The sequence below is a fragment of the Mytilus galloprovincialis genome, chromosome 6 (assembly GCF_965363235.1).
Source record: "Mytilus galloprovincialis chromosome 6, xbMytGall1.hap1.1, whole genome shotgun sequence".
Classification (NCBI taxonomy): Eukaryota; Metazoa; Mollusca; class Bivalvia; order Mytilida; family Mytilidae; genus Mytilus; species Mytilus galloprovincialis.
In genome coordinates, this window is record NC_134843.1 from 75,926,682 (window position 1) to 75,941,421 (window position 14,740).

Sequence of the window (14,740 nt, forward strand, 5' to 3'; positions counted from 1 at the left end):
AAGTGGAAGAAATTTTAATTAACTTGATGTCTTTTTCAGTTTTCGACAGTCAAAACTAGGTTCATTTTCTTGGTGTATCAACTCATCGAAGCAAGGGAGTTAAACACAATCTTCCAATGATTCACTATTTTCTTCTTCTTCTATTTATACAGCCGATCGTGCGACCCTCATGGGTATTCATGGTCGTTAAAAAAACACACTGACTCCCATTATTCATGATCATTCATATGTCAGTGTATGATAAGAAAGATACTGATAATTTATACAAAAGGGAAATCCAAATCTAATAAGTCTTAGAATAACTGACAACGCCAATGGGAAAAAAACAAAAAACGAGGAAAACACGGAGTAGTCCACAAAACACAACATAAAAGAGCTATCATGACACCCTTTATTTTTTTTCTTCTTCTCACATAAGGGAGCTACCATTTGATTTTTATGGGGGGGCTAGGATGAAAAATTTTGTCCTTCTTTTTTTTTTTAGTTGTAATCTCTGTCCTGCCTTTTTATTTTTTACTCTATCCGGTCCTGCCTTTTTTTTTACTAGTTATCCTGACCTTTTTTACACAAATTGTCATCCTGCCTTTTTTTTTACCAAGTTGCTCATCCTGCCTTTTTTTTTACTCAAAACTCCTGTCCTGCCTATTTTTTTCAAATTTCATCCTAGCCACCCCATAAAAATCAAATGGTAGCTCCCTAAAGTAAACAAGAATCAAGCGGCCCTCAATGATAGACAAGTGGTATATTGATATTGGCAATACGATTCTGGACAAGTTATGGACGATTTACAATTACTGTACTTAAAAGTCCTGTCACGGGCAATGATTTCATGCAATTTCGAGAAGAATTTGTAAATCAATGAAGCGAAACAGTAGCGTATTCACTCCAACATGTCCCGAATACATATGATTATTTGATAGGATCCGCACCCTCCCACATTGTCATCTTGAATAAATAGTTCTTTTTTTTTAATTCAGGGAAAGTTAATTGTGAGACTTAAAAGCTGCCTCCTCAGTTGCAGCAGAGCCTACAGTATCCTCCAGTTTTGTAGACCTATTAAAATGGTCCTAAATATTCATATTAAAGTACTATAAATTCGACTATTTAGAAAAGGTTGAATGGGATGACTTGGTGATTCTTTAACAACTTTATTCGGTATCTGTCAGGGACTCAGTTGAACAATACTGAATTCTTTCTAAGAAATATTTTTTCTTGGTATCGGCGGTATTCATATTTCGGAATTTCCGCGCCAATTTTATCGATATGAACATCTCCATACCTTTCCCCTGATCATATGGTCGCTGTTAGTAAAATCCAAATCTTTCACAGTGTGCTTGTTTCTTCTGTCTTGAATACCACTAGTAACCACTGAGAATGTTTAAAAAGAGGTCAAGAAAAATATGGTGATTTGAATATGGAAATAATATTAGTTTGGCCCATATAATTTGAATGCCCACATAGTTTTTGCTGTTTTTACACAAAACTCAAAAGTCACACTTGTATACTTGAGGCTGATTACGACACAAACAAAAATGTGCACCTTGACTCTTGAGAAGTTTTAATTTGTTCAGACTAAGATTTTTAAAGTTCAAATTTTAGTTTTGGTGTGAATGAATTAAAACCTCCATATGATTTGAATGTTATTGAAAGCGATATGTTCTTTGCTAACAGAATTTGACAAAACATTATTTTTGTTGTGGCATACACCCAGGACTAATAATGTCATTAATACTTAAGTATAATAAAGTCCCAGAATACACCAATATTGTGTTGTTTTTATGAATAAGCATGATAAGTAGCACTGAGGGGGGATAGGACCTTTATCAGGACTCCAGGACCGGGTGTTTTTAAACTCGGGATTTCAGGATTGACCCTTTCGTGATCCTGGAATTCTTTTTTCGAAACTTGAGATGTCAGGATTTAAATTTATTTTAAATTGGGACCTCAGGATTTCGTGTCTAAGCCCAGGTTTCGGGATCAGGATCACCTATAAAAAAAATTGAAAAGTATGTGCCTAATTCAGTAAAAGCACATGTACAGACCATTCATCTTTTGCAAGAGCATATATAGACTTTTTTTTACCCTGGGACATAATTGATCTTTTCTATCCTTTACAAAGTGTTATTTTTAAGGAAAAATTTCAAATGTGTGATCAAGACAAAATCTTAAACAAACAGAAATATGAAAGTCATAATAAAACAGCTTATTGTTGACTAAAATGGTCTGAAATGTATTTTGTTTAATTTTAGCAACTTGTTTGCATTTCTGCACAAAATGCACAATGAGTCATTGATTTGGTTGTTAAAGCAATAACAATCAAAACATATGGACATATATATATTCTTTTCAAAAGGAATACAAACTACAATGTACATGGTTTTAACTACAGGATTTGAGTTAATTTGAAAGGAACCAGATTGGAGTCAAAATAAAAGTGTTTGCATGATGTGTATTTATTAGTATTTTTATTCAGGTTCATAGCTATGATAATAATGATAATGTACTAGTTAGTTTTTCAATATAATGATATAATATGTATATATTTTTCTTTTAGGAAAAACACCAAACATCTAGGTCCTTGTATAAGTAATACCTGCCTGAAGTGCCACCTTGACCTCAAGGATGGGTTGGTCAAAAGCCACCAAACCACCATCAGGGATCTCCTACTTTTTCGTATTAGTTTTTGTAATTGTACCTGTATTATCTCAGAGTAAGTAATTTGATGTATAATATTCATGTCTTTTCCAAAATACTTCATGTACTTAGTAATAAATTTGAAAAATGTTGTTTTTTCCCCAAGAATTCAAATTAACTCTCCATCATCATCATTACTTAATTGTTGTTTCTTTTGAAAACGTTTAGATAAAATACTACACCTCAAAGCTATCCTTTTACATTTATACATTAATATATATATATATATATATATATATATATATATATATATATATATATATATATATATATATATATAAGTCTGAAAATTACACCAAACAGTATTAGAGTTAGATTTTATACTGACAAATTTTTGTCCGTCCCTCAGCGGGATCGAACTCACACCTTTGATACACTACAGCACCAATCGCTTAGCCTCATGTCCAGCGCTCTAGACCACTCGACCACATCCGCTATATTAAAATATAACTTCAATAGTCGTAGTGTTACCTTGTCACGGAAGGTGAATCTAGAGATAGACATGAGACACATGTTTTTTAAGCGTGTGTAGATGTTATATTATTATTTTCATACACAATGTATTTATTATTTGTCAGCAATCTAACTCAACAATTTTTATATATCATATAGGATCATGATTCATTTCATTATACAGTCACTAGAAATAAGTATATTTTACAAACAAGTCTAAACAAGTGACAAACCATACAATATACATGTCCACTGGATCTAAGAGTGATATAGATACAAGGTTAATGCAAATATTTATATAAGTCTGAAAATTACACCAAACAGTGTTAGAGTTAGATTTTATACTGACAAATTTTTGTCCGTCCCTCAGCGGGATCGAACTCACACCTTTGATACACTACAGCACCAATCGCTTAGCCTCATGTCCAGCGCTCTAGACCACTCGACCACATCCGCTATATTAAAATATAACTTCAATAGTCGTAGTGTTACCTTGTCACGGAAGGTGAATCTAGAGATAGACATGAGACACGTGTTTTTTAAGCGTGTGTAGATGTTATATTATTATTTTCATACACAATGTATTTATTATTTGTCAGCAATAATGACAAATATATATATAAGAAGTGAAAATTGCTGCCTTATTTAGTTTTATATAAAAAATCTAATAAAAGTAAATTGAAATGAAAGAAATAAAATGTTAAAACTCATTTAAATGGATTCCCCCCCCCCCCTAAAAGGTTTAATCAGAGTTTGTCAATTTTGAAATACCAAGGTGGAGATAATGGAAACAAGCTCATTGGAGCTTCGAGTTGTTCTAAGCAGTCAAATAGTGACACATGTTTTCCAACTTACAGGAAAAATATTCACTTTCACATTTTTTCTCTTTTATTAGTTCCTCCTGGACCACCATCCATCGACGGACCTCAAGTCATAGTTCTAAATAGCAATCCTACATTAACATGTACCTCTGCGCGTGGTGACCCACCACCAACAGTCAAATGGTTAAAAGATGACCAAGAAATAACAAATGGTGTTTCTACAACCCAAGTTGGTACAGCAGTGACAACATCTTTAACCTTTACTGCTACCAAAGATGATCATTTTGAGGTTTTCGAGTGTCAGGCAGAAAATGGTGTACTACAAAATCCTCTCAGTACTACTAAATTTATTGAAGTTCACTGTAAGTAGAAAACACAATTTTGATGAATATTATAACATGTTTTTTACCTTAAATTCTGATTAAATTCAGATAATATTGCATACATTTATTATTCATGTTATTGGGATTTCTGAATGATAGAGAGAAATGTTCAGAACATATTGCAGTTTCAGTTATATCTACATACACATGTATATGTAAGTTACTCAAGAAACATCTTCTAGTTTGAAAGACCATTGATAATCTGTTTATTGTTATTTTGTCTTTGACATTGTTGATGTTTACATAATTTTATAAATGCATACAATTTCTTAATGTGTCGACTTTATAACAGAACGAGATATGTATTGAACAGCTTTTTCATAGGGTAAAAGCAGTGTGCAGTTATATTGTAGTAATTTTTTATTTAATACTTTTGTTTAACCATTTGTTAATAGTTCCACCAGATGCACCAACTTTGACTGGACCAACCACTTTGACCCCAGGACAACAAGGCACATGGACATGTATTTCAGCCAATGGTTTCCCAGCTGGAGCAATGACCATGAGAAATCAAAATAAAAATACTCAGTTTACTTCTTCTGAGTTCACAACTACCACAGTATTAGATGTTAAATCATATGATGTAACTGGTGTCTTAACCTGGAGCCCTGTAATTGTTAACAATGGAGACACCATTTGCTGTGATGTTACACATACAACCACATCTTCTACTCCACAGACAATCTGCAGACAAATTACAGTTGCTAGTGAGTATAACTCAATTTGAAAGTTTTACAGCTCATTTATTTGATAGCATTCAAGTACACAAAGCATTTTTAAAAAATGCCTGTTTTTATTAGGTGGACCTCAGATTCAATTTAATCTTTGTTTTCTTATGTTATAAAAGTGGTGAGACTTCAATAAAATATATTGAATCTGAATCTGTAAGTGTTAACAGAAGGAAAATTGTAAGATCAATTAAATAATGTGGATTCATGTTTACTCATGGGATACCAAATTTTCTTTGGAATCTGTGGGTATTGGCAAACCATGAATTGAAAAAGTAAAAAAAAAAAGGTACAAATTTTTTATAAGCTTCACTGCAGACATAAGAAAAATGGCAAAACAAAATATTCAAGATAATGCGATTGTTCCCTCATCCAAGAAAATATCTATCTACGAAAAAAATAATGAATCTTCAGTTATTAAATAAGGATCAAATTAAACATTTACTCTTGACTGAAGTGTAGTTTGAACAGTTTTAATCTATATTTTTCTCCTTTTATCTTTTAATTCACATTTCAATAATGAATTAGTGAATAAACATGATAAAATGTGATATTATTTGGTCATTGTTGGTATGAAAGGGAATCATTATTGAATTTAATGGTAATTATTGTAGATCCTATTGCAATTAACGCTCCTGTGACCCAGTACACTCCAACTCTACAGACGACAGTTACTCTCCAGTGTGATGTTACACAAGGAACTGCATCTGAAATCATATGGATTAAAGATAATGTTCAATTGAATATAAACACTAATTCTCGACTTTCTGGTGGCACTGTGCCTACAGAATCTCTGACAATTACCAATGTACAACAGTCTGATGGTGGAAACTATGTCTGTCGGGGCATTGATGCTGTCACAGGAAACATTGTTAATACAGATACCATAAACGTTAACCCTGTTGGTATGTATACTCATAACATATGTACCATTTCATTTGTTTAGTTCAGACTTAATGGAAAAGCTTATCAGATACAGGTCTAGAATTTAAAAAAAAAAACACCTGTAAAAGTTTACATTGTTTTTATAGCGAAATAAAAAAAAACCCAAAGAATACATGAACAGTATCGGCAATTTTTTGAATTTGAATTTATTCTTTTTTAAGGAACTCCACCTATTACAAGTATTCCACAGTCATCATACACTCAAATTACCGGACAACAAATTATTCTGGGGTGTACAGTCCAATCACCAAACAGTCCTCTACAGGAAGTTCAGTGGACCTTTACCAATAATCAAGGACAAACGACAGACCCTATCTCTGTTTCAACCTCAAATGGAAAGTATTCAGGCTCATCAGTCAATAGTCCATCTTTGACCATAAACAGTGTTGCATCAACTGACCAAGGAACATACAGCTGTAAGGCCAGAAATCTGGTCGGGACCAGCACAAATAATCCAACAACAAGTCTAACTGTAACAGGAAGTAGGTTTATTCTATATTTTTTTAGTGTTAATTGTTAATATAAAAATAAGAAGATGTGGTATGATTACAAATGATAAAAATATTCATTAAATAATTACATGTACTTACGAAGGTGGGAAGCACTGCTGGTAAAGTTCTGACATCAAATTAAATCCATGCTGTAAAATATAATTCAGCTTTAAAAAAATTCAGGATGACTAAAGGAAAAATCTCTGAAAACCAATTAGTACTAAACACAAACAAAAGACATAAAAGTACAGATGTAAGAGTATTCAAAGGAATTTTTCTTGATGACCAATTTATGTATTATTAAATGGACTATGCAATTCTGTAGTTATTTGGATCAAGCAAGTCTTTTAATCTTTCACATTTTTTATTTAAGGTATACCTGTAGTCCAGATTAATCCAACTACCTACTCAGCAACTTATGGAAGTCAAGTGGTAATTAATTGTAATATTGTATCTGCTAGTCCTGCTGCAACTCAAGTTTACTGGCAGAGAAGTTCAAATAATCAAATTCTACGAATTGACAATGGAGACCAGGGATATCAAGGCAGTACAACATCTACCCCTTCATTAACCATTAATTTTGCCACAACTGCCAATGCTGGAGTATACACATGTTTTGCTACAAATGCTGTAGGAACAGGCAGCAGTAATCTAGGAACAGTCACAATTACTGGAGGTTAGTACTTGTATCCTAAAAGATGTCTTAAGGTGGTACCAACACCTTCACTAAAATTTTGACAAAATATTTACTTCGACCCTTTGACAAAAATATAAAAATAAAAAAAAAATTCAAGCACACACTTTATCTAAAAAATTTCATGTGATATATAGCAGTTTGACAAACAAACATTTTTATCATTGAGAAGCTTCTTAATATGTACTAAACAATAGAACTTAATTAAAATGTTCATTGATTTTTGAGAGTTATCTCCCTGTAGTATTATGTACCTTTTTTATAAGGATTTTCAGTTCCAATTCAAATTTTAGATTTTCCTCATAGAGTTGAGTGGGACAGTTGTAAACTATTTGTGTCATCACAGTGAGCATACAAAAGTAGATAGAAGATCTAGAGTATGATGATGTGCACTAATAAAAACATTACATGACTTATGGTTGGTTCGCAGACACTTAAATGAACAGAATGACTTAATTATGACTTAATTTTTGGTCAGCAGTTTGATGATGATAAGGTGTAATATTTCCAAACAGTGTAGGTATAATACTACTCAAGAAAAACTGAAAATTTCTGACGGTAACAAATGTACTCAACACGTATATGTTTTAGTTATGCACATTTTAATTTAGGATTACACTTAGCTTTCTAAATCAAACTTAAAACTGAAATGTACTAAGCAATGTTATCATTATTTTTTAAGGACTTCTGTCTGTTTTTGTCACTCCACAAAATCAAAATGTTGTCCAAGGTGCTCAGCAGAGAATAACCTGCACTGTGAGTGGAACTCCTGCTGCACAAAACATTGCCTGGCTGTTTACAGCAGCTGGTAGCAATCAGCAAACTCAACTAAACACAGGAAACAGTCAGAAATATTCACTTGGTACAACCCAGGACCCATTTTTGACTGTCCTTAACTTCCAACCAAGTGATGCTGGTACTTACGTATGTAGAGCAACAAACGCTGCTGGATCAACATCTAGTAACCCTGGGGCAACTTTAACCTATATCAGTAAGTACATTAATAACATTTATTGGGCACACCATACTTTTGTTTGTCAATAGTGCTTTTCTGTTTATGTTAATCCTATGTTTATCCATTGGAATCTGAATAGCTGGTGTAGATTTAAAATCCCTACTTCAAGGGAGGGGCTTACAAAGGAATACTTTGCCTCTCCCTTCATATGTGTCCATTAATCTGTCCTATAAACTTTGTCACTTTTTTACAAGATTTAAAAGTCAGATCTTCCTGAAATTTTGTAGCAAGCTTTATGTAAGCATTTGTTACTGTGTAATATGTTTTCAGATTCATTGATCACCAACTTCTAGTTAACTGAATACTTGCATATTCTGTACATATGATAGCCATTTATGAAATTTTTGTCATATTTTTCTTAGAAAACTGCAATCAGAACTTCCTGAAATTTACAATCAAGCTTCATCATGTGTTCACTTGAGAAAAAATATATCCATGTAAGACGACATGTCTATGTAAACACATTAAAAACATGGCTCAATGTGTTAGTGTACTTACAAAGCAGGGTTTATATTCATATCACATTATCATGATCTCGTCCTCAATATGCATTTATGATTTAATTTGCCACAGGACATTAAACAGCAATTTATCTATTACTTTATCATATTTCAGCTGTACCTACTACTAATGTTGAACCAAGACAATATACAGCAACAGTAGGTGATGCTAGTTTCCAGATTCAGTGTCTGGTAACTGCAACACCCGGAGCAACATCCTGGTACTGGACATTCCAACCTGTAGGTGGCAGTCAACAAACCATAGCCCAAGGAACAAATGACCAGCAGTATACTGTTGATAATTCTGGCACAAACCCTCACTTGACCATAAAAAGTATTGCTTTGAATGAGGCTGGAATCTACACTTGCTATGCCACCAATGCTGCTGGTACCAGTGACAGTTCCAATAATCCTAGTTCTAGACACACTTTGACAGTCACAGGAGGTTTGTTCTTTAAATACTGTTCATCAAGTTTCTATATAACAAGGAAATTCTACCGAAGGAGAATAAAGCTTTTATAAATTTCTTGTTAGGAGTTCATGTTTAAAAGTGGTTTCGTTTAGACATATGAAAATGTTGCAATATTCTTAAAGAATAGCAGTGTCCCATAGTAAAACTGCTTATTTCATGTCATCTTGGAGTAGATTAAACATATATCAATCCTTCAAGATCTTTTTGATTGCTTCATCAAAATCATTGTTTATTTGAATGACAAAAAGTGAAAACTTGAGTCAAAAAGTGTTGAAACAATTTGCATGTCTATCATATTTTTGATATGAAAGGTGATTACTTTATATTTCTTTGTATTTATAGGTTGAATAACAAGTACAAGTACCACACAACCAATATACTCTCTTTCTTTTTCAATCAGAGGTTATAAAATATATGATTATATTTTACAGCAATTTTGACTGTGACTATTTCTCCTGCAACTGCTAATGTTATCAGAGGAAACACCCAAACAATAGATTGTAATCCCCAGGGAAACCCAGCCGCTACACAAATCACCTGGTATTTTACACCATCTGGTAGTAATAGTCAGCAGTTGCTAAATATAGCCAATAGTGGTGGGAAATACAATGGTGGAACCCCAGGAAACCCTGATCTAACCATTACAGACTTCCAGACAAATAATGCTGGTTCTTATCGCTGTGCAGCAACCAATGCTGCTGGTACTGGAACTAGTAGTAATTCAGTATTGACATATGTTGGTATGTATTTACATATGTTACATGCGGTCCCAAAAATAAATGGTCATGTTACATGTACATATTTTAATAATGCATATTTTCAGGCGTGAAGGTATGTACCGGTAATTAAAACTTAAATTTTTACGATTTTTTCTGTCATCCACGATCAGGTTGATTATTATGTCTACCTAATTCGTTCAGGATGTTGATGAAATCGCCATTGTTTTTTCATCGATGGGGAGTCTTCAGATGTTCATCCGAATGAGATTCATCTTGCAGGATATAATTTGAAGACATATTGAATTCATGTGTTTTGATTCAATATAAACTGAAGTAAAGGTTCATTGTAGTTGTTATAAAATGTGCAGAATATGAAATAGTGTGTTTGTGCATTTTCCACCTTGTTTCCAACGGAACAAATTTTTTTTACGATTCCAATGGAAATTTTGTTAATTTCAATGAACGACATTGTTCATTATTTTAAATCAATATTTTGAACAATGTTGATATATCAATATTTATATCAAAGATCTTTTTTATAACTAAGCTTAAAACTTTTTATTGAGCTTATAGTTTTATAAGCATCATTTGCACTAAACTTTCAGATATATGCGTTAACATTTTGAATTTTCTCTGCTTTTCGTCAATTTGTCATTGTTCACTAATGCATACGTTTCTTGTTTTGAACTGTTATGTATGATAAGTAACGAGGTATTGTAGGCCAGGCGTAAGTAAAAACTCTGTAAATGTTACTAATTGCATGTAATATCGTAGGTATATCCAATGTGGTACATGTATTAATTCTGTAAACACAGAGAGAAAAACGCATGTGAAATAGATTAGCAGTATTTTGTAGCTTTCTCAAAGTATATCATCTGATTTAAAAATGAGGACTATTTCATAGAATAAATGTTTTAGAAATAGAGGGATTAGGAAAGGTTTTATACATAGCATAAAAATTTATACATTGCATAAAAGTAATACAGATAAGTACTCAAAACCAGGAGACACAGATGCAAATTTCTAAATTAAAAAACAATTATTTAAAAATTCTTTTGAGTAATTTCATATTTGTTAAAAAGGATATGAAATCAAGCATTCCAGCAGGGATTAAATTTATGTGAATTGCTAGAATCAGAAGGGGAGTTACATACCGATAAAAAAAAACTTGTTTAGATGATTAGTTGTAGTAGGAGCCTGCTAATTCACAATTGTTGCACTTAATTGTTTTCTCCACAAAATTGTTTCAGTGTTCACATTGTGAAGTTTAAATAGACAAAATATTGTCATTTTAGTTAAAGATTTTCCAATTAAAGAGTCTTGAATAAAATTTTATATCTTATCAGATATATAAAGTATACAGTAAAATAAATTAAGTAAAAAAAAAAAGAAAATTGCCATCAGTATCTTATCTGTTTGTTTGTTAAACAACTTTAACATGAAAAAGGTTTGAAATAAAAGATTTTAAGTTTAGTGTGAGACTGGCATAAATGGATCATGTTCATAATAATGGAGGAAATTTGAACGTCATGTAAGTATAGTTAATATTTGTATATATATAATGATGTTTCTAGTGTTTTGTGTAAAATCCCTGGATTTCATTTTTTGAAGGAAATAAATGGCTAATTCAAAAAGCTTTATAAACAATTGTGCTGGCTTTCCATGAATGTCATAGACCAACCCTTTAATGATAAAAAAATATCAATTACTAGTTTAAGTTTACTGTTAAGCAGGCATCTAGATATTTTTCTGAAGTTTTTAAATGGATAATTTTCTGCGCATTAAAGTACAAATGTATCTTATCATCCCGTTATTATGTTGTTTTAATTCCAGACCATGAATGGTTATTCTGTATATATCGTAGGAATTAAAGACATCATAAATGAATCTTATATCACAAACTTGAACGAGATTAAATGTAAACTTGGTTTTCAGATCCACTATCAATTTCTGTGACTCCTGCTGACGGCACTGCTATATATGGAGATGCCTCATACACCATTCAGTGTACCATAACTGGAACTACACCAACCTCATCCTCTTGGTCAAAAAGACCAGTATCTGGTGGTGTAGTATCGCCAATATCTGCTGGCGGCAAATATCTCATTGCTAACTCTGCAAATGCTCCACATTTAACTATTAACAATGTCGTGGAGGATGATGAGCAAGATTATTTCTGTCAAGCAACAAACGCAGCTGGAACAGTAACCAGTTCACGTGCAAGGCTGATCGTCAATGGAGGTTAGTTCACTTGTCAATACATTCTGATTCATTTCATGAAAATTTTTCTAGTTTTAAACCACAGGTTAACATCTTCTATATAAACAAATTATGTTGAATCAATTAGCTTTTGCTGAGGATTATTACATTGTTATAGTTTGTTTTGTAAAGCTGTATTCAAACATACATAATGTTAATTAAACATGAAAAGTAAACATTTTAAAAGGGGCATGCGAGTATACAGTCTCTAGTGTGTAATCAAAACAATAAAATTTCTCCATTTTAAGTTTTGTTTGAAAAATGAAGCAAATTTGTCTCAACAAACCTGGAATTCACTCAAACTTCACCAAGTTACCGATGTTGAACAGTGAATTTTACACCTGAAAATGTATAACATCCAATAAAAAAATCACTGTGACCAACATTTTGCCTTAACATTTTCTTGATTGTGTGTAGAAAGTCGTATTTTTTATGTGTGCAACATTCAAATTATTGAATTGCAAAAACTTGTCATAAAACTTCCAAATTATTTACCTCAAACCAAATAAGAGAGTATTAACCCTGTGAGTCACTCAGATGGTCCCATATCACGGCTATTTAATTTCGTGATTATCTGATTTACTTGATGTAGTTTAATAAGGAAAAATCCCAGTTTTACATATTCACGTTATTTTTCTACTCACAAAAGTTGCCAAAAATATATCGCTCTCGAAAAAAAGTTGGTTTACAGTAGTTTTACTATAGTTTCCACATAAAAAAATATGTTCAATATATTTTCAGGTCTACTAAGTGTTGCTATTTCACCATCTAATGCTGATGTCCTCCAGGGACAATCACAGTTGATCTCATGCACTGTAACAGGAACACCATCTGCAACAGCCATTTCATGGCGTTTCACACCAAGTGGATCTAGTCAACAACAAACATTAAGCTTAGGCAATACTGCCAAATATTCTGGTGGTACTACCCAGAATCCTTCATTAACAGTACAGAACTTCCAGTCATCTGATGGTGGTTCCTACGTATGTTCTGCTACAAATGCTGTGGGGACCAGTTCAAGTACAACTTCTGTACTAAGATATATCCGTAAGTTATTTAAACACAAATATTTGGTGGATCTTGTAATGCTTCACCATAGAAATGTACCAACTTTAAGATTCTATTCATAACTAAAGAATGTAAGCTTTACAAGAATGGGCTCAAACAAAACAGCCAAAACTGAATATTACCTTCACCTTTGACAGTTGATACCAAAGATTAATCATAATACTGTAGTTTTAAGAAGAAATAATTTATCTCTTGAATCTTCAAAAAATTATTTTCCAATACGAAGATTTGCATTTAATAAAGTGCCATAGCAGAACTTTGTTAGGAAGTTGACATTGTTTTTTTTATGAATTAAATGAAAAATTAAGATTTCAATCCTCTGTTTTACGGTGAACTGCTCATGCAATTATGATTATGCAAACAAATTATCAGAAAACCTTATTTAATTGAAGCTGGAGTAATTTTTGATTTTATGATATATTTCAAGTAAATGTTTTATCTTTCAGAACAACTAACAATATCTGTGAGCCCCTCAGATGGAACTGCTATTTATGGAGATTCCTCTTACACCATACAGTGTTCTATAACAGGAACACCCCAGGCTACATCATGGTCTTGGGTAAGGATGCCCATCTCTGGAGGTGGAGAAACACCAATATCTGCTGGAACCAAATACTCCATTGTTAATTCAGCCACTGCTCCACATTTAACTATTAACAATGTTGTTGAGGACGATGAACAAGATTATTACTGTCGAGCCACAAATGTAGCAGGAACACAAACCAGTACACGTGCAAGGCTTATTGTCAATGGAGGTAAGCTCTTTGTTATTTAGTTACTGTATTCAGCCATGTATAGTATGCATTTATGTCATTTATCTAAAGTACATATTTTGGGTTAAAAAGTGCAGACTATACGCAACCAGATACAGTAATAAAAAAAAAAACTATGTAGTAAATTATAAGAACTGTTTTGTGGTGACATTTAATATAATTTAACTGATATAATAAAACATTAAATATTTGCCTAATCAACTATTCACACAATGAAAAGTTTCCTTTCCTTTTCAGGGCTTTTAAGTGTAACTATTTCACCAGCTAATGCGGATGTTCTCCAAGGACAATCACAGTTGATCTCATGCACTGTAACAGGAACACCATCTGCAACAGCCATTTCATGGCGTTTCACACCAAGTGGATCTAACCAACAACAAACATTAAGCTTAGGCAATACTGCCAAATATTCTGGTGGTACTACCCAGAATCCTTCATTAACAGTACTGAACTTCCAGTCATCTGATGGTGGTTCCTACGTATGTTCTGCTACAAATGCTGTTGGAACCAGTACAAGTACAACTTCTGTACTAAGATATATCCGTAAGTATATAAAACATATATTTTTCCTAATTTTTTTTCTGATGCTTTATCCTCAATTTATTTATAATTTTATACAATTTTTTTCATGATTATCTAGTAAAAGCAGTACCTTGACCTAATGAAAAAGATTTCCATATAGTCGCTGTTCTAAACTTTCATAGAAATATTTTTAAATAAATGAT

The 14,740-nt window shown here is 32.5% G+C and overlaps 1 protein-coding gene across 6 annotated transcripts in view; it reads left to right on the forward strand.

The window, feature by feature from the left end:
• The window catches only part of LOC143080342 (hemicentin-1-like), an 86,747-nt gene that overhangs the window by 15,572 nt on the left and 56,435 nt on the right, over nucleotides 1-14,740 (forward strand). For 4 of the 6 annotated variants that reach the window (XM_076256146.1, XM_076256145.1, XM_076256147.1 and 1 more), the window contains exons 2-14: nucleotides 2,555-2,710; nucleotides 4,043-4,330; nucleotides 4,747-5,058; nucleotides 5,694-5,984; nucleotides 6,186-6,506; nucleotides 6,889-7,191; nucleotides 7,892-8,200; nucleotides 8,840-9,169; nucleotides 9,628-9,936; nucleotides 11,851-12,156; nucleotides 12,916-13,221; nucleotides 13,689-13,997; nucleotides 14,253-14,558. In XM_076256146.1, the coding sequence (XP_076112261.1) occupies nucleotides 2,623-2,710; nucleotides 4,043-4,330; nucleotides 4,747-5,058; nucleotides 5,694-5,984; nucleotides 6,186-6,506; nucleotides 6,889-7,191; nucleotides 7,892-8,200; nucleotides 8,840-9,169; nucleotides 9,628-9,936; nucleotides 11,851-12,156; nucleotides 12,916-13,221; nucleotides 13,689-13,997; nucleotides 14,253-14,558 (3,778 nt within the window). In that variant the 5' untranslated portion in view covers nucleotides 2,555-2,622. The remainder of the gene's footprint in view (nucleotides 1-2,554; nucleotides 2,711-4,042; nucleotides 4,331-4,746; nucleotides 5,059-5,693; nucleotides 5,985-6,185; nucleotides 6,507-6,888; nucleotides 7,192-7,891; nucleotides 8,201-8,839; nucleotides 9,170-9,627; nucleotides 9,937-11,850; nucleotides 12,157-12,915; nucleotides 13,222-13,688; nucleotides 13,998-14,252; nucleotides 14,559-14,740) is intronic. The other 2 variants (XM_076256149.1, XM_076256150.1) reach the window with 1 other exon arrangement.